The sequence below is a fragment of the Protopterus annectens genome, chromosome 8.part0, assembly GCF_019279795.1.
Source record: "Protopterus annectens isolate FY-2018-M chromosome 8.part0, PAN1.0, whole genome shotgun sequence".
NCBI classification, from domain to species: domain Eukaryota; kingdom Metazoa; phylum Chordata; order Ceratodontiformes; family Protopteridae; genus Protopterus; species Protopterus annectens.
In genome coordinates, this window is record NC_056741.1 from 1,509,306,333 (window position 1) to 1,509,326,035 (window position 19,703).

The 19,703-nt window shown below is 38.9% G+C and overlaps 1 protein-coding gene across 1 annotated transcript in view; it reads right to left on the reverse strand.

The window, feature by feature from the left end:
- The window catches only part of BARX2 (BARX homeobox 2), a 315,106-nt gene extending 306,819 nt beyond the window's left edge, over positions 1-8,287 (reverse strand). The window contains exon 1 of the mRNA XM_044081097.1: positions 7,553-8,287. Coding sequence (XP_043937032.1) covers positions 7,553-7,739 — 187 coding nt within the window. The 5' untranslated portion in view covers positions 7,740-8,287. The remainder of the gene's footprint in view (positions 1-7,552) is intronic.
- Positions 8,288-19,703: the final 11,416 nt, after the last annotated feature.

Here is a 19,703-nt window from a genome sequence, read left to right on the forward strand (position 1 = left end):
CCACTATGGCATTTTTTCACAAAATCCCCCTACTGTACACTTACATGGCACTGACTCTATCCTTCATGAATCCCACCCTGAAATAATAATTCACAGAAACATATCTAGGTAACATTGCATATACAATTTTATCAAAAAAATGGAAATCATTTATAGCAAAGCAGTGGCAAAACCAAGTTATTTTCTGATATAGCTGGAACTAACATCTAAACTTATGAATCCTGTCAGTGTTACGTAAGGTCTTCTGTACAAAGTTCCATAACATTGTAAAGCCACAACAAATGTGTATTTGGGGGTTGGAGATGGGGGTTGGTATAATGGTTAAGGTGTTACCTCACAGACACAAAGTGCAAAGTTTGATTCACACCTTTGAAAGACAAATTGTTTTCCACATTATCATTTCTGTTATATGCAGCATGCAGTAGTCCATCTGTAAACCAAGGTAATGACGTGCCATTGGCTTTGTAAAATATTCTGCCATACAAACATCATTTCAGTGAGGGAAAACAAAAAGCAGAATGCTTACAAAGACTAACTCTCACTTTTATTCGGCTATGTAGAGTTATCTGGTTGCCACGTTCTTTCTATTGAATTTTAAGTAACAGTCTCCTGAGGTAAGGGGACATCAGACCTTTTAAGTATGTAGTCTGTGAGGATCATGCTGAGTTTTCTAGACAGTGATTGAATATATACAGAGGCAGATGTAAATAAATGAGATTCTGTAACTGACAACAGTAGAGCAGAGGAAATATAGAATACCCAGGTAATGAAAGCAGAAGAGGCAATTATTTTTTGCAAATATTGTTTACAGTAGTACTATGCCAGTGGCATCTGCTGCACATCTGAGAAGGCAGGACTGTTAAATGTGATGCATTTGGACACTTCTGTTAGAAATGGGAGCTACTCATTGGAGTGACCATCTCCAAGTGGGGATCAGAGGAGGTCTGACAGAACTAGCTTTGCAGAGTCAATAACACTTTTTTGCACCCCCCCCCATACACACACACACACACACACACACACACACACACACACACACACACACACACACACACACATGCACACACAGTTTTAGCTGTACTTAGTAGAAATAAATCATTGGGCAATATCCAGATTTTTTCCTACCCTTTCAGATATCAAGACATTCAGATGGTACACTAAGAGGAGGCAGGGTGTATGGAAAGATCCAAGACTTTTAAAAAGAAAGGTGCAAACCCTTGCCATTTTGCTGACTGGTAACTTCACCTCAAACCTTCTTTCAGAAAATAATTTTAGAGGTAGTGATCACACAGCTAAACCCATACACCAGCATGGATGAAACACTTTGGATTTCTTGTATTTTGCCTCAGAAAAAGTCAACATGCTTTTCAATGGCTGTTTACTGGCACAAGGCAAAAAGGAACTTGTTCCTTTCATTTGTTCTGAGCACCTGACAATGGAAGTTAAGGGCTTTTCAAGAAGGGCTGTTTGGATTACCTTTTAGTTATATGGCTGCCATCAGCTAGTAAAATTTATAACATGTATTTTACCACAGTTTACAGCACCAAGCTGTGAAATGATAAATGGGTTAGTTCTGTCCCCAACCCAATGCATGTATGCACACACATACACACATACAAGCTGTTTATCCTGCTGGCTGAGCCTTTGGGAGGAGATAGACAGTATGTGTTATGATTTCACCACTATGGGGAATATAGTCATCTGTAGCCATGATTTATACATCAAAGGCACAATGCTAACTGCACCATATCACTTTGCTGTGAATTGCTTATCTTGGCATCATAGGGTTCGGCACCTTCACATCCAAGTGACCTGAAAGTTTCTCTGGTGGCACATGTACAGCTGCTTATCACGCAAATATTCATCACCAAAGTAGTCTTGCTTGCAAACTTTGAACAGGGTACAGAATTGAGGAGATAATGTACAATGAGCCAAAAAGCTTATTTGTTTTTACAAGGACAGAAAGTTATCCATGGGATTTAAAAAATGATACCAAACATCTGAAAACTACTTGAGTACTCAGGGACATTAAGGATAGCCAGACTGACTAGGGGACATGGATCAGAACCTACATACTGGGAACCAGGAGAGTTAATGCTTTACAGAGTCATAATTTTAATGATCCATTCAGATATATTTACATAATTTTCTGTTGATTTCATTTTTCTTTTATAAATTTTCTGTAGATAGAATACAAGACATGAGATTTTTTTTTTTTAATTCTGGACTGTAATTTGTTTAATGAACATCTACATGCCTAGATTTACCTTAGCTGTAATACAATAAAAATAAACTCCATGTTCTTACATTTAAGCTAATGTGCATTATTTTAAATGTAATCAGCTATTTACATAACATTCTTTCTATAATAATTTCAGTAGCTACAAATTTACATTTTCTTAACGGAAGAAAAAGATATTAACTCGCTGTGCACAGAAAATTGATGGAAAACATTTCCTCTATATAACATCTTTACTAGTGAAGAAGTAAAATGTATTCATATGTGAGTGTGCCAAGAAGAAAACCTTTGCCTGTAATATTGCAAGTACTACTGCAACAGAAATAAGAACCTGCAGCTGAAGGGTTAATCCAGACAAATTTGATCCATTGCTGAAAGTAGTCTGACAGTCACATATTTAGTTACACACAAAAAAGTCAACTGGCACCTGAACTGAAAGAAAGCTGTCTTCAGTCTTTCTACTACTATCTGCCAATAATTCTACTGAATCAAACTTGCAAATATTAGTAGGTTTTCCTTCTGAATGCCATACCCATTTAAGAATTATTTCTTGTGTGCACGGTTATAAAATGTTTGTCTGCGATGTTTTACTTGTATTTTGTTATTATGAATAAAAATTAAATATTTTAATGAGATCCAGTTTACTGTGTATTTTTAATACACAGAGAAGAATATCTCAACACTACTTTACAAGGAAAAATAAAGTTTCCAAATGTTGCATATTGTTGTCCTTTAATGACACAGTAAATGGTATAGTAACTATATGTGCGCAAGTGTGTACAAATTGGGATGCCTCATGTTTACTGCTCTTTAATTGAATGCAAAACTGGATAGCCATCTTCCTCTCTTGCTGCTGAGTTCAGTTCCTGAATCAGTAATGTATATATATGTATTGGTATGTGTGTGTGTGTGTGTGTGTGTGTGTGTGCGCGCGCATGCAAGCATGCGCGCACACACACACAAACACACACTTCTGAGTTTATCAAAGCACAGAAACACTGGCACTCAAATCATTTCTCCTGATTCATCGGGCCGCATGTTAGTGAGCACAACATCCCACTGAAATAACAACAGTCACAGAGTAAACATGGTTGTTGCATGTGTACTGTTGTGATTGTTGTATATATACAAATACACAGAGAGAGACAGGTGGATATGTATATGCCTGTGCATATACAGATAGCTCTGTATACTGCCCAACTGTACAGATTTTCGCAGAATGTCCAGATTTTTTACCTCATATTTTTTATCCATTTTTATAAAATTGCAGTTTTCTGTCAAATTAGTGGCAAATCATTAAAGACTGAAGTTAGAAAATATTAACAGACATTTGAGTTTCAGACTTCATACTCTTCAGAAAATTCATTGTTATTCTGTCAACTTTCTAAGTTTGTAACAGCAATATTTTAAAAATGTCTCTATTTTTGGGCATTTGTCCTACTTTTTTATAGCTTTGTCCAGATTTCTTCCACTAAGAGGTTGAGAGGTATACTCAACATAGACAGGTATTATCCTACCTCTCCTTTCGTGACAGTATAACAGCACACATGGCCCTTCTCCATTTTGTATTAAGCTGACAATCATCTGACCTCCCTTTTTTGTATAAAAGCACTGTCAAATTCCTTTCTGTATGTATGCAGTTTATATTGCCAAGCATTGAGTTACTTATTTCAGTGTAACATTTCCTGCATTAATTGCTGCATTAATGGCATCACTTCTTTCAATTGCAACAAATGGAAAGGATAAACTTGAAGATGCAGCAATTTTTGCATTTTGGCATCAATATTATTCCATTGAACTGTCATTCTTAATTTTCTCCAAACGTTATTTGCTTTGGTTTGCACAATGTGCGCCAATAAAATAAATATTTAACTAAGCTATTACTTTCTATTAATATAAGCAACCTGCTCAGTTTCCAGGACTTGTTACAGTACATTTGTTTATCTAACTTAATCTCGTTATATGAGGGTGTGTGATGACTCTTCTCTGCTCTTCAGATCCATCTCCCTTCCTACACACAAATGAGATAAGTCAATGCACATAAGACCTTATTGGAAAGTAATCAGCAGTTCGTGCTGACTACTTCCATGAGGAAACAATGTTAGTTGTGTTTAGAAAAGGCAGTTTAATATCAGTTCCCTTATCCAGCAGCTCAGTTATACAATATTGACAACATTATAGAATGACATTATTCAATTATTTTTGGTAACAGATGCTGCACACAGAATGCAATGCAAGTTATATTTTCAAAAGATTTTGTTAGATGTATAATTTGTAAATAAATACAGCAATGTTGTTGTCCTTACCATTTATGTGAGTTTGTGTGTATACATAATACAAAAATACACCAGCACACGTGTGCGTGTGTAATACAGAAATACACCAGCACACACCTGTGTGTGTGTGTGTGTGTGTGTGTGTGTGTGTGCGTGTGTGTGTGTGTGTGTGTTTGTAAAACATATGCATAGGGAATACGGGTTCTAAATTAAGACAATAAAAACTGTATTATTCCTACAAAATTGCGGTTACGCCAATAAGTAAATATCGTAGTGAACTAGCGTAACCACATCCAAAGAACATTAAGAAATAACTACCAACGAATCACTAAAATTAATCCGCTGAACCTTATCAAACTCCCTTCGGCTGTCTCCTTTGGTTTAAGGAAGGGTAAAGCAGAAATAGTCCTGACTCCTTCCGTAAATAAAATGCAGACTTTTACATGTCGGAAAAGAAATATAAAAGTAATGCAATTTACAAAGAAAACAGAATTTAAACTATAAGATATCCCTGAAGCTGAATGGGTTTTTCACGTGTTTTAGGCTTCTTAAGGTTGAAGCCCTTCCTGATGGCGTCATGCAGAGGCTTCCCTGCTGGACCAGCCTTTTAGATGGAATCTGTCAAAGGGGGGCAGCCCCCTCCCACCAACTACCACCATCAAGAATTAGTACGGCAGAGGAAGGGCAGCAACAAGCAAATAGGATTAGCACATGCCCCTGTCTGCTGGAGGAAGAGTCCCTCTTTGGGCAGTTATGCTCTGCAGGGGGGAAAAATAAACAATGATAAATGTCCTGAAATTTAAACACAAAAATATTTCCTAATTTTTCTTTAATAGTCACATAAAATAGCTATTTTGTATCCGAAGCACCTAAACGTTATATGAAATAACATAAACTGCTTAAATGCTACAAGAATAAACTTTTATATTGGAAAAAAATGTGAAGTTCTGTCCTTTGCAGTAGCGGTTCCAGATGTATTAAAATGTGAAGACGCTGACCGAAACTTTTTTGATGTTATTTATGACCACAACAAATGGTACATTATAAGACATGATGAATGTACAAAGCAGTCTTTTAAAATTAAAAATAAACGTCTTACGATGTTGCAATGAAGTTCGCGAATCAGTTCATGTGCAAGTTGCCACTGGCAAAGGAAGTATACATTTTTATGTATGAAGTGGCAAACGGTGATGCAGTATAAAAATGCAGTACAATTAAAATCAACAGGAAAAGGTGCCGATATAGAAAGTTGAGTGTTAAGACTTTTCATTCATTTTTTTCACTCCTAGTGGAGTAAGAGCATCCTACAAATGTATCATGCTTCTTAAAATTAAACATCTGCCCAACTATGCACTAAGCAAATCAACATTGATTTTCTCATTTCTCCAAATGCTTAACCCCCCCCCCCCCCAAACACACACACACACGCTATCCTCTTTAAGCATTTTCTCAAGCAGTTGAATTGATTTAAGGACCCACTTAAAACTGCAGACTGCTTGTACAGAAAGCTCGTTTGGTTACTTAGTTGCCAATAGTGTACATTATAGGTTCATCCTATAGAGTTACCAAAGTGGAACATTTTTATGGATACCTGATATTTTGCAAGACGAACCCTGCCATCAATCAGTGCAAAAGACTGGAATTCACTTGTCAAAATAAAAGCTTATTCGTAGAATATGAGTTGTGTTTTTTTAATACTAACGTGTTTTGTATACAAAATGTGATGCACCCATTAGTAGAAAAGAAGCTGATACAATTGCCCAAACGCAGACTGTCCTGAATAAAGAGGGACCGGTGGTAACCTTACTGGCGTATGCATTAAAACATACAAAGACTCTCCCTCCCTTAAGACGTGAAAGTGCCTTCTAAAAGGGTGTACAATGTGTATCATTCTATACTTTATTCAAACAATAAATATCTAAAATTGGAGAAACAAGTAAAGGTGGGCTCTATGAACTACTTAAGGAACACCGAGTTTTGACGTACCTCTCACTTGCTCCTGAATTGACTCAGATTTTAGTTCTGTCCCTGTTAATCACTTCTAACATTAGTGACTTTCGGAGAAAAGGTGGTGAATTGCACTTAATAAATAATCACAATAACTAGAGTTGTGGATTTCTTTTACTTCACAAAATGTTTGATTAGCCGTATTTTATACAATCAGTGTCTCAGATTAATAGTATTAAGTGTATCTGATTATTTTTCTATTTTTGTATTTGTCCCTGATTCTTTTGATATTGTCCCCTATTACATTTGAGAGCTATGTGGCACAACATGTTGTCATTTTCAAACAAAATAAAATAACGCCAGAAAGTAAGTGAAAACTTGTACTCGCTCACACTACAGTCATGCCACGAGTTAATTGAAATATTAACAATAGGGAAGGATCAAAGGTGAAATGTCGTCCTGTTATGATATCATCACCGCCATAGATCTCACATTCTTTGTTGGATAATTCTGCACAAAGCTAAAAGTAATGGCTGAGGAGTGCAAATGGCCGAAAATCGGGGACAGTTTTAAATGTTACTATAACTCGCTTAAACAAGTTAATAGAATAGCCATGCATGCATCGTCTAAACAATAATATGTATGAAACTCTAATGTCTGGCTTTCTACACTGATTTCATTTTACGAAGAACAGGGCAAATATTAGGCAAAATCGGGGACATTCTGCAAAATTCTGGACAGACAAGAAGGATGATCACAGGTCATTTCTGCACGCTGTTTAATATATACTGGTACTTGTCCACTGAACTAGTTTAAATATTACAACCCATTTTATGCAAGTTCTGTGTTTCAGATTTGAAAACTGCACTGCTGTAAGACTACATTCAAATTATTACTTGCAACCGGTAATATGGTGAACCAGATTAGTACCTGTATGAGGTCGGCTGTAACATTTATTTATTTGTCTGTCCAGGCTGAAACTGAAATTGATCAGTTGTAATCATCAGTGCTATATCCCCTTCACAGTTAGTAAATTCAAGTAACTGAACAGAGTAAAGGCGATGTCTGCAAAATTCAGCCAAGCTCTTACCGGGGCAGGAATGGAGAGCCTTGGGTCTGACGATGAGGGACGGACAGACGGAATAAAGTGACAGCTTCTGGAAGTAGTCGCAAGTCTCCTTGGAAAGGATCTCGTCAATCATGAAGGTCTTGTAGCGCCGCCTGGCTGCTTTCAGCTGTCCCGGTGATGTGAGCCGCAGCTCGTCGTGGCAATGCATGGTTTCTGCTGCTGCTCCTCCTAACGAGTCCACAAAATAAGGTCTAAGAGCACCAGGACAGAGATAACTAAGACCCTCGCAAGGCAGCACCGACTGGAAATGACCCCAACGTAGTGCGATCCGTTTAGAGGTCCCGGGATCTGCTAACAGCTGCAGATTGTGTCCAGCCTCTCCTTCGGATATGAACCAGCAGTGATTTTATTTAGGTTTGTTTTTTTACCACATCAAAGTCAATCAAGTAAGGTGCTTAACATAACTTTTAGTGCCGATCGGTTAGTTTTATTCCCTGGTGACAATTTGTTTATCATTAGCAGAAGTTCAGTTTGTTTCCCTATTTGAGCCGATGTATTAGTATTTGCCCTGCTGTCCCGTTCTTGCTTTGATTTGTCTGTCCTGCTACTCGTATAGAATGCTTAGTAACTGCACTCTCTGTCATGTATGAATCAAGAGATAAGCATCTCTGACATCCTTTATTTAGGACCCGGCGACTGTCTATCATATGAGTTTCTTCTCCTGGGACGGCAGATGAGCCGAGCCATTGTCTCTGCCTCCTCACTGGGAGGGTTTAGGAAAGAACCAATGCAAGCAGCTCATTGGCAGATTGTTTGGAGATTCTGGATGCCTAAGATATCAGACTCAGGTGTGCAGGTGTGCAGGTACCTGCGTAGAATAGGGCGGGGTGGACGGAGAACCACGGTGTAGCAGGATTGTTCAAACAATTGTTTAAATAGGAATAGGTCTGAATTTCTTATCTTTTCATATGCAGGCATGTTGGTTTGTTTTATTTATAAATTGCTCGGCCATCCCAAACAAGCGGCTTGGTTCATTTTATTTTATGTAATACAATGCAGTGGTTTTGGTGCACTAATATTCTTATGGGCAAAAGCTATTAAGGAGTTCATTAATATGTGTGTATAGATAGAAGTAAGTATTATGTGTGTATGTGTACGTTTTATATATATATATATATATATATATATATATATATATATATATAGTGTGTGTGTGTGTTTGTGTTTACACATACCTACATGCGCACACACGTACACACCAAAAACTTTACAAAAGTCTGTATTGCACTATCTTCATTATGATGTATTATAATATAAAAAGTGTAGTCAGGGCTGTTTATGTTGCCAGTTACAAAGATGTGATGCAAATATGACGCTAGGGTACTCCTGACAAAGTTTTTGGAACAAAAGATGAGTTCCTTTACTCTTGGAATTTCTCATAACTCTTCCAGATGTCCCTGATTTTGTCTCATATTTTTGCCCCATCCCTCAGAAAAAACGATTTTCTGCTAATTATTGAAGATTGCATTCAGTCAATGCCAGGCATTAGAATGTCATGCTTTCCAGTGTTGAGAAAACGCGTGTTAATGAAAACCCCGTTGTTCTATTAACTTTGTAAATAAATTAGGATTACATTAAATTGTCCTTGATTTGGGTAATTTCCCCCGCCCCCCATTATTGTTGGCTTTATCTAGAAATCTTAAGCAAAAAAAGTTGAGAAGTAAGGAATCACTACATCAGAATGATATACTGTACCAAATAATACTAGACTGATACCTTCCTAAGAAAATTAGAATTGCAATAGTCACTGAAAAATTAAATTCTGCAGTTACTGAACGTTTTTAATGCTTCTTCAAATGTAAGCATTAAGTGGTGAGAATAAACATCAATGAACAAAACCACGTTATAAACACGAAACTGATATACAAATATACATTTGGAGATCTAGCAAGATCCAGTTTAACAAGTTAGACTTTATGAAATTGTATTTTCCTATGTGCGTTTAACACATAGCATTTGGGCTTTAACAATTGTAAGACTACCTTTGCTATCAAGACAGTGCAAAAATGATGTGGTAATTTAGCAGTAAAGTATGTTCCAGGCAAAGATAAATAAAAATAGTGTTGGCGGATACGGTTAAATCATACTATTTCCTCTGGTTCTGAACAGGATTAAGTGCAAATATGCACAGATACACACTGATTTCAGCAAGCTGATTAGATTGTCACCGTAACATTGTGCCATAAAGTAGGCTGTTTTATCACAGTAACATCGTTATTTAAATATTTTAGCACCTCATTATCAGGAACGTTTTTCATTTTAAATTTTATGTTTATGTTTTTAAGATTTTTTTTATTAATGTAAGATATTTACAATACATACACAGTAAGAAAAAAAATCGTCATTGCATACCGTTATACAGTGTTAAAAATACATTGAACCATCAAGATAACCTTATACAATTTAACACATTAAGAATCTTAGTATTTCAATAGCAACATTTCAAAGCTATCCCAGCCTCAAAGTCTTAGTGGTTGGGATAGCCTTGAAATGTTTCATAAGATGTTATTCTGATAACTTATTTTTCAGTTTTACACATTACCCATTTTAAATTTCAAAAAGTCCAAGTTCCTCGTAGATGTACATTTAAAGGGTCAGCAACACGTTCAGTGTTAAGATTTTTTAACTGATATCTATGGTAAATAACATTAACTCACAGTAATCAATCAACGTAACTTCTTATAAATGTAAAGTTACGAATTTTAAACATCCTGTGAGCTTCCTTACAGTTATCAAGCTATTAGTAAATTATTCCACATTTTGCAAATCTGTACCACATTATAAGAAGTAGTGCTCCTCATTTTGGAGCTGAAAGTCTGACAACTATGCCTTAATATTTATTGAGTATGGTCAAATCAAGAAGGTATGGACTATCCTCCTACACGGATTATGTAAGTGAGCTGAGTCGATGACCTGTACTATCAGTGAGTAATTCCTTGAAAAGCAAACTGAAAAAATCTACAAATGCATGCATTTAGCAATTTAATGCCATTTCAGGGTAATCGTTGCCATAAATTCGGCTGATCGAGTATCATCTTTTCGTTTGGCAAATAAAAATAAAAACGAGTCCCCAAGTCTGTGAGTGTTAATTCTTGCTGGAGCATTTGTCTAGGTAGTGTTAACACGACGTTTAGAAGGACTTGGCACCACTGCACCCCCTGACTGTTTACACATGTTTCCATTTGAGCTGACCATTGACTTACTGGGGCAAACAGCAGGTGCAGTTTTTGTAACTCGCTTTGGTTCCTAACGTTAGGATTTTCTTCCAGCTGTTAGTTTTGCCTCATACATAATAATCTATATGCACACGTTGTGGTGAAAACCCGAACGATTTGTCCGTCTATAGGTTAAAAAAAGTTTTGATTGCATTTTTTTATTTACAAAACTCCCCCCCCCCCCCCCCCATTGAAATCTAGAAAGGGTTAGGGGCAAAGGCAACTCAGCTCTCAACCAATCAGGGACACATTTCAACAGAATCAGGGACAGAAAAAAAATCAGGGATACTTTTAAAAATTAGTGTTATTAACTTGAGACATTCACAGAATCACAGCATATGAATTAATGTACATTTTCTGAAGTAAAATAAGTCTACAACTCTTAATTATTCTCATTATTCATTAAGTGAAATTCATCAACTTTCCTCTAAAAGTCATAATTTTAGGAGGGATTAAGAGGGACTAAGAGGGGCAGAGCTAAAATCTGAGTCAACATCAGGGACATTTGAGAGATATAGTCAGCGCACTTTTTAAATTGTGTTATTTTCACTTAGAAGGTAGATAGAATGGGAAAATCTGCGGGCTATGCATCGAATGAAAACTAAGCAGTATATAACCGGAGCGACTGACTTCATTAATAACCGCGACCTTTTCTGTTTTGTCTCAGACTCAAACGCAATCACAGAAAAACAAGAAACAGAGGCAGTTTGCCAGGCAAAACTAGAAACAGGCGAACTACGCATTTGATCGCTACGGTTATGTGCTGTGAGCAGAATATCACGATTTTTCTTACTGACCCTCCTATTTACAAAATTTGTGCTGCCCCGTGTGTGACTTAACATCTAGTGCTGAGCATAAATACTAAACGTGTACGGGTAGGAAATAACACTTTCTCTTATGTTCCCCATTTTAACAACTTCTTCAAACAAAATGAATGCGAATCTGACCATAAATTTCAGGATACACGTTTTGCCTCACATAAATATATTTAACTGATCTGATTAAAAATAATTTCAAAAGGTATCCCGTTGTTAAATCTTTATTATTATTATTATTAATTAGGATGCAATGTTTTAGATCAGTTTCCTGGCACACAAAGGATGCCTGCTAATGAAAAGTTCGTTTTATTAAAAAAAAAAAAAACTGTAAGCCTGTTTCCTACCTTTCCTGTAACTAGTGATCCAGATACAGATTTGCTGTATCCAGGACTGTATGTAAGGTTCTGAGCCCCACAAGCCTTTCTGTCTTGGAGGGAAGCCTTCTAGCTTAACAGTGGGAGTGGTAAGCACTACTTAACCTGTCTACCACATAAGGAGTGGTTCTGGCCCAGAAATTGTAGTTATTGGCCGTTTGGGCAATCTCTTCCATCTCTCTCAACTTTCTGATTTGAAAGCCTTCATTTGCACTTGTTCCTGTCCTGTAACTCGTCTAGTACAGATACAGATTCCCAGTTTTAGCACTTAAATTTGCTTATTCGTTCTCAGCACTTGTTCAGAACTTGTAAGCACTAAATAAGCTGCTAATTACTATAGCACTCAACCTCCCTCATTAAATAGAGGAAAACAGTTTGTGTACTTACTATTCTCACTTCCTTAGAGAAAAGCAGCTCTTGTACTCACTTTCCTCACTTATCTAGAGGAAAATATTATTTTATTCAGGCATGTCCAAGGGTCAGCTCCCAGTGTTCTCTCCTGTCTATCTGATGAATCTGGGCATCCTGAGGCAATGTAGAAATTGCCTCATGTACACAGACAACCCTCTCCTCCTACCACTCAACACTACAACCTGTGAGAGATGCACGTATCTAGCCAAACTGGAGGTAAAGCTCTTTCCAACCAAGACTGAACTTGACAGTCATGAGGAGAAGGTAAACATATGCACCACACCACACTCATCACATAGTCTCATTAAATCTACACCACCAAAATCCGCACATAGTAACACAAAAACATTTGTGGAGGCTCTCAATAATAATCTGTCTAAGCAACAGAGACCTCCAAACAGAAACGCAAGCAACCTCCATCCCCCAACACAACCCAAATGACACATAGCCCACAGACTCAGTGTGCCACTCAACCACAGCCAATAAGGCAAAACAACGTACCCAACACACTAGTCATAGGTGACTCTATAGTCAGGCACATTGATGTCCCACTCACCAGGCTAAACAAGGAGAAGGTTACTGTCAGCTGCCTGTCAGGTGCCAGGATCCGCCACATAACCCACACACTCAGGTCACTCCACAACAAGTACAAATATGACTCTGTCATTGTCCATGTTGGTGTGAATGACCTGAGATGTACCTCCCTGGACTACATGAAAAGAGACATGGAAGAGCTCTCCAATCTTGTAGCCCATGCAGGTATGACCCTAACCCTGAGTAGCATTCTGCCATCGCCCAGAATGATACCGCAGTAAAAGGACAAAATGATTGACTTCAACAATTGGCTAAGCTTCTGGTGTCATTCTAAGGGGATCCAGTATCTGTCTGCTTGGGATGACATGGTCAACAGACCACGATGCCTTGCCACAGATGGCCTGCACCTGTCACCCCTGGGATTCCGGATACTGGCTAAGGCTCTTGCTGCCCCTATAGTGCCTTCTTTAGGCAAGGTTCAAATAACAAATTCACCACTGTAACAGGAACAGGCAAGCAAAAACTGAGGGGAATGATACTCAATGCTAGAAGTCTAAATCTCAAAATGCACTCACTCAAGGCACTCCTTAAAATGGAGAACATCAATATCTGTGCAGTGACTGAGACCTGGTTCAAGGCTCCAGAGTGCACCCCTGCACTACCAGGCTATAAGTCATACCACCCTTTTCAGCCATGTAACCTGGACCGAAACACCAAAGGCGGAGGTGTGTCCATATTCATTAAGGATATCCACACCTCCAGGCTAGTTGCTCAGCATAATGCATCCGAGGTTATCCAAGTGCAACTAACTCTGGGCAAAACTGCTATCCAAATTATAGCTTGCTACAGATCCCCCACCATGCCCCAAGATTCCCACTCCTCTTTTCTTGATGTACTGAAAATATTAGGGTTCAACCAAACACCCTAATAATGGGCGACTTCAACTACCCTACCATTAACTGGGAAAACTACTCATGTACCAACACCTTAGCTCAACACTTTCTGGAATTCATAAACTCCAATGCCCTGGATCAACTTATCCACACCCCCACCAGGGGCAACAATATCCTAGACCTAGTCATTACCAACATGAGTGACCGGTGTTCCACACCTGAAGTCAACTCCTCGTTGGTCTGATCCGACCGTAAGCTAATCACCCTTGATATCCACATCCTGCCCCCACCCCCCATTAAAGAAACCATGGTAAAAAAATTCTCCAAAGCCAACTTCATGCTTCTTAAGACAGAAGTGGTGAACTTCATGACACCCATGCAGATGGACAATACAGTTACAACTGCTGAATCCTATACAAATGCACTCTATAAGCACTTACACAAGTGCATGGATCGTGCTATCCTAAACAGAACCAAGATGCTATCCTCCAAAAAAGGAAGCCAATCTTGTGGTCCCCTGCCGTAAACAAACTGTACAACAGAAGGAAGAAACTGTTGTAAAAGAGAGTAAAATCCCATGAGTGGAGGAGCTCCCTGGTCAGCCTCAGTAAGAAGCTGAGATCCCTTATAAGATCCTCCAAAGCTAGCTATGAAAACAAAATTGCCACTAATTCTAAGGACAACCACAAAGCATTCTATGCTATGTCAAGAATCTCAATGGCAACACCCAGATCTGCTCTGAGTTACAGCACAACGGCACGAAAATTACAGAACCAACTGATATTGCCAACATCCTGGCAGATAGGTTCAGTGCTAACTTTACCCCCCCTCGCCCCCTAAAGGGCCCATATCTATACAGGAAGAATACAGAGTTCCTGTAATCACAACTACACAGGTAAAAGCTGCACTCTCTAAAGCCAAAAACACAGCATCCATGGGACCGGACAACATCCCAGGCTGTGTTTTATATGAACTTCAGAATGAACTGGCTCCTTTCTTAAGCACCATGTTCAATAATAGCCTTGCATCAGGCTTTGTGCCCACTGAATGGCACACAGCAACAGTTATCCCACTCCACAAAGGGGGAGCCACCACTGATCCCGGGAACTATCGACCTATTAGCCTGACGAGCCTGGTCTGCAAGGCCATGGAACGTATCATCATGAAACTCATAAACAAAGACATTGGTAACCTCCAAACTCTGGATGCCACCCAGTTCGGGTTTGTGAAAGGCAGATCATGCCTCCTGAACCTGATCAACTTCTTTGAGGCAGTCACCAAAGCCGTAGATGAGGGTAAGGTGGTTCACACAGCCTATTTTGACCTCGTCAAGGCTTTCGACACCATCCCCCATTCTGGAATTATAGCTAAACTCACTAAACTAGGTAAAAATCCCTACGTCACAAGATGGGTTGCCAACTGGCTCACTGACAGAACCCACACTGTAAAAGTTGCAGACTCCAAATCTGAACTCAAAGCAGTGACAAGTGGAGTACCACAGGGTTCCGTCCTGGGACCTCTCCTGTTTGGTATCTACTTCTCTGAAGTACAGGCTAACACAGAAGGCCTCTGGCTAATGAAGTTCACAGATGACTGCAAACTAGGAGCCATAGTCAAGTCCCCAAATGATGTGGACATCCTACAGAAGGGCCTCGCTGAGACAGATGCCTGGTGTCAGAGCCATGGCCTGAAGCTCAATGCCAAAAAGTGCACTGTCATCCCTTTTGGTAAAAACTCTGTACCCATGAACTACCACATAGGCAGCAATCTACTTAACACTGAATGTGTGATAAGAGACCTTGGGACCCAGGTGGGCAGTAGTCTCTCCTTTGATAGTCACATCACCACAGTAGTCAGGAAGTCCTTCTATGTGGCATACCTCATCATAAAAGGGTTCTCATCCAGGAAAAAAGAGGTAATTGTTCCCCTCTACTTGACACTCATTAGACTCATTATAGAGTACAACGCCCCTTTTGGAATGTACCTCACAAGACATCTGCAGCAGCTGGAAAGGCCACAGAAGTACCTCACAAAGAAGATTACTGGCTTCAAACAAATGCCCTATACTGACTGCCTCAAAAAACTCCAGCTTTACTCCATAGCATATCGCCTACTCAGAGGTGATCTCTGCCTAACATATAAAGCAATGTCAAACCCAGAGCTGTTGGATATGCTACACCTAAAGAAATCCAAATCCCTCCAAGCTACCCGCTCTAGGAACCTAAACCTTGTCACCACAATAAACAGGACATGCTGGAGGGATAAATTCCTGTCCCAGAGACTTCCCATACTCTGGAACAGGCTACCTATCTATATCAAGCAAAGTTCTTCATTAGCACTCTTCAAAAAATCTTGATGAGTGGATGGGAAATAGGAAATACACCCCGGGGATCAGTTCTGTGTCTCTGCTCGACAGTGGCACAGGAAAATAACTTTCTTGGGTGGCGTAAGCCAGGGAACCTTGTTGGCTAGGCTTACGTAGGCCCTTGGGCTGATAGCCTAGTACCTACCTATGAACCTATAATGTGATTGTCTTCTCCCTCACCAACACCACCACCATGTCCAGTGGATAAATCCAATTTGTGCAAACACTGTTTCAAGAGAAAGAGATTTAGAGCACAAATAGCACAGAATAGATCGAAAATATATTTATCGATTTCTGTTTGTAAAAAAGGTTCTTTATTTGGCACTGATATGTAACTGTGGATCTTCAGTTAGACTTTGTGCTGTCCTAAGCATGACTGTAAGAGTTTTATTATTGACTATAACAAACAGGTATGACAGGTTGTAACTCTTGCACTATTGTCATCAATGTTTGATGTGATAAGGTACAGTGTTATGGGGTTTGATTCCTGCCACTGGCATCATTTAGTATGCAAAGGTTAATTGATCTTATGGGTATATGGCATATATGCACTGCTACCATGGGCAATAGCCAACATCTGCTGCACCAAGATAAGCTCCATACAACTACAAATTAGAGTTATAATCACTGGGTCTCCAGGAGTTCATCCTCCACAGACTGAAGTCAGGACCTTTCAGTGCAACATTATGAATATTAATTGAAACATGACCAGAATTATTTTGCGTGCATATGTGCAATTCTCAGAATGGGGGAGGTAAATGGTGAATCTAAAATGACAACTCTCTCCCCTCCTTCCCAAGCCTTAAGGAACACTGCCACTAGTTAGTCAATCCACTAAACAAAAGTACACATTACTGTCTACCTTTAATGCATTGCTTCCTGTGAACGTTTGGTGACAGTCTAAATGATGCAGTGCAGGTTTGGCACAATCCCATAACATCTTTCCATTAATAACAGAATGTTGAAAATGCCAAAATTGTCAGCTCCCCCTCCCCTCAATCCAAAAATAACCATTTTTGTTCTTGCTACATTGAGGTAAAGGCAGCTTTATGCTGGCCAAGGCCTTAGTTTCAGAGCATCCAGATTGCAGATGGTGATGTCCCAACCATTGGGGATCAAATGAGATGATGGCAGAATGTCCGGATGTCAGTGGTGCTGTGTTTTCCACACAGAGTTGCCATATACAGAAGGGTGAGTTCAGGGCCAGTCAGTTTATCTACATGGAATGTCATGACCCTGCACAGATTTGATGATTGCTGCACAGGTCTGCATGTTGCTGTCTGATATGAACCCAGTTTGACTGTGTGATCTCTCCTTGCTCATTCGTCCTCAGCCCCCACCCTCCCCAAAGATCCTAAACATAATAGCACTGGCCAGCATGGGGAGATAGCACTCTACCTTCTCTTCCCTTCCATTGCTTGCCTTCTACCACTTGGTATCCTAAGGAAGTGTAATAACTGCTATGTGCTCAAGGAAATTTAATTTTTGCTTATCCAAATGTTTCCATCTGTGAGAGGTATAAAAACATAGCTGATTTAGAAGCAGCCCTCTCAAAATCTCATGCATGCAGTGAGACTCATACTGTTTTACCCCACTCATATATATACAACATCCCCGCTATTAATGTAAAGCAATTGTGCTCTACTGCCATTAAGAAATTACTACCTGATTCTCCTAGACAGAAACATAGCTAAGATGAGGTGAAGGGACAATTGATCAGTAGTGCAGTATCAACATTTATTTATATACAGCATTTGAAATTTGAATCCTGGCGTAGAAATGAATTCTGGTACAGTGCTGTCATGACTGAAGCATGTGCTTCATTGTGTGTTATATAAGTAGTAGCAAGCAGTTAGCCACAGGGAAAAAAAAACTAGGAATAATTTTTCTGGTGCTCCTTGGGAAAGATGAGCACCAGATTGGACAAGGAACTTGTGTTTTTTCCAGTTTCCTCAGCTTAGAGTTAATGGCCACCAGATTGTGAAGTGACACAGAGCAATTGAAGAACCCTGCATCAACCTGACACAAACAGCAAAACACCTCTGAGCCTAACAAGCATGAATACAATTCTGGTAACATCATAGCAATTGGTGACTGCATTGTCAGGCACTCTGATTCCATACTCATCACACTGAACAAGGACAGTTCCTGTCTCTTGAGAGCCAGGATTGCTGTTATTTCAAGAGCCCCTAAAACCATCTCCTTCAGCAAGAATAACTGTGATGGGATTATAGTCCATGGTAGAGTAAATAATCTGGCATTAAAAGTGAAGGATGAAGGCTTGATGTTTAATAATTTACTGAAGTTTGTTATGGATTGCAGTAAGAGCCATTTAAGTTTATTCTCCATTTGACAAATACATCTGTCAGATGAAACTTGTTAGTTTTTGATTTTCATCATTGTTTAGTAGGAAACCCAGACTCATTTATAGCAAAGAACACAATAACAGCAGTTGATTATTAAATATCCTTCAGAAAATAGTTTACTTTTTACAGCACATGGATGGATTTTTGTATGATGATGGCAATATTATTCACAGTACTCTAAAACTCTTTGAGGATGTAGTTAAGATGCAAGTTGAGATTGTCTAAATCTGAAGTTTTATGACTGGTGTGGTTTCATAATGCATAGCTTTGCAAATATCCACTGCAGCATAAAACGTTGCTATTGTCATTTATGAGGCATTGCCTAAAACATAGTTTTCTTACATCCTGGTACAACTAAATTTTTCCAACACGTGCGCATTAGGAGATATCTGGTTGGCAGATAAATATCTCCAGTTATGACTACATCAGATGGCATATGTGTAACATTGCTATGCTACCATCTCTTTTCTCCTCTTTGAGTTTCCATTTGTGCTTTGGTTACAACACTGTATCCCAATCCACCTTTTCCTATCCAAATTCCTTCCTGGTACCCTAACCCTAACCATACAGAATTCATAATGATTTTATATACATATTGTGCTCATATCAGGCCAGCATTGTACAGTAAATACTTTTGTGAAGTGGAAACAAAGTAGCAATATGTGTGATACTGCAGAGATTTAACAATGTTACTGGAAGCATTGCTTGATCATTTGAGAATGAAATGAGGATATTTTTCCAATGATTGAAAATGGAAGGAACAGGGAATATTCCTTTTTCCATTTATAAGCACTGGAAAGTGCATGTATGTGTCTGTCTGTTCATCCATCTTGCAGTCTATGACAGAAGAACTTTGTTCTAACAAAACTATGAAATGGCTGACTCAAGCTGAATTCATAAAATGTAGAAGAGTTACTCCTGTGTAACATACAGTATGTAAACAATCATGGAAATTAAGCAGAGAGGCCGTGGCTGAAAACAAGATTGTTCACTGTGGGCACCACCTGAACTGAAAGCAATGAAATAACAGTGACATTCAATGATAAACCTGGCCTCACGTACCTGGTGCCCATAACTTATCTTACATTAAACATAAATACTTGGTATAATTGGCATCCACATACAGGCACTGAAAC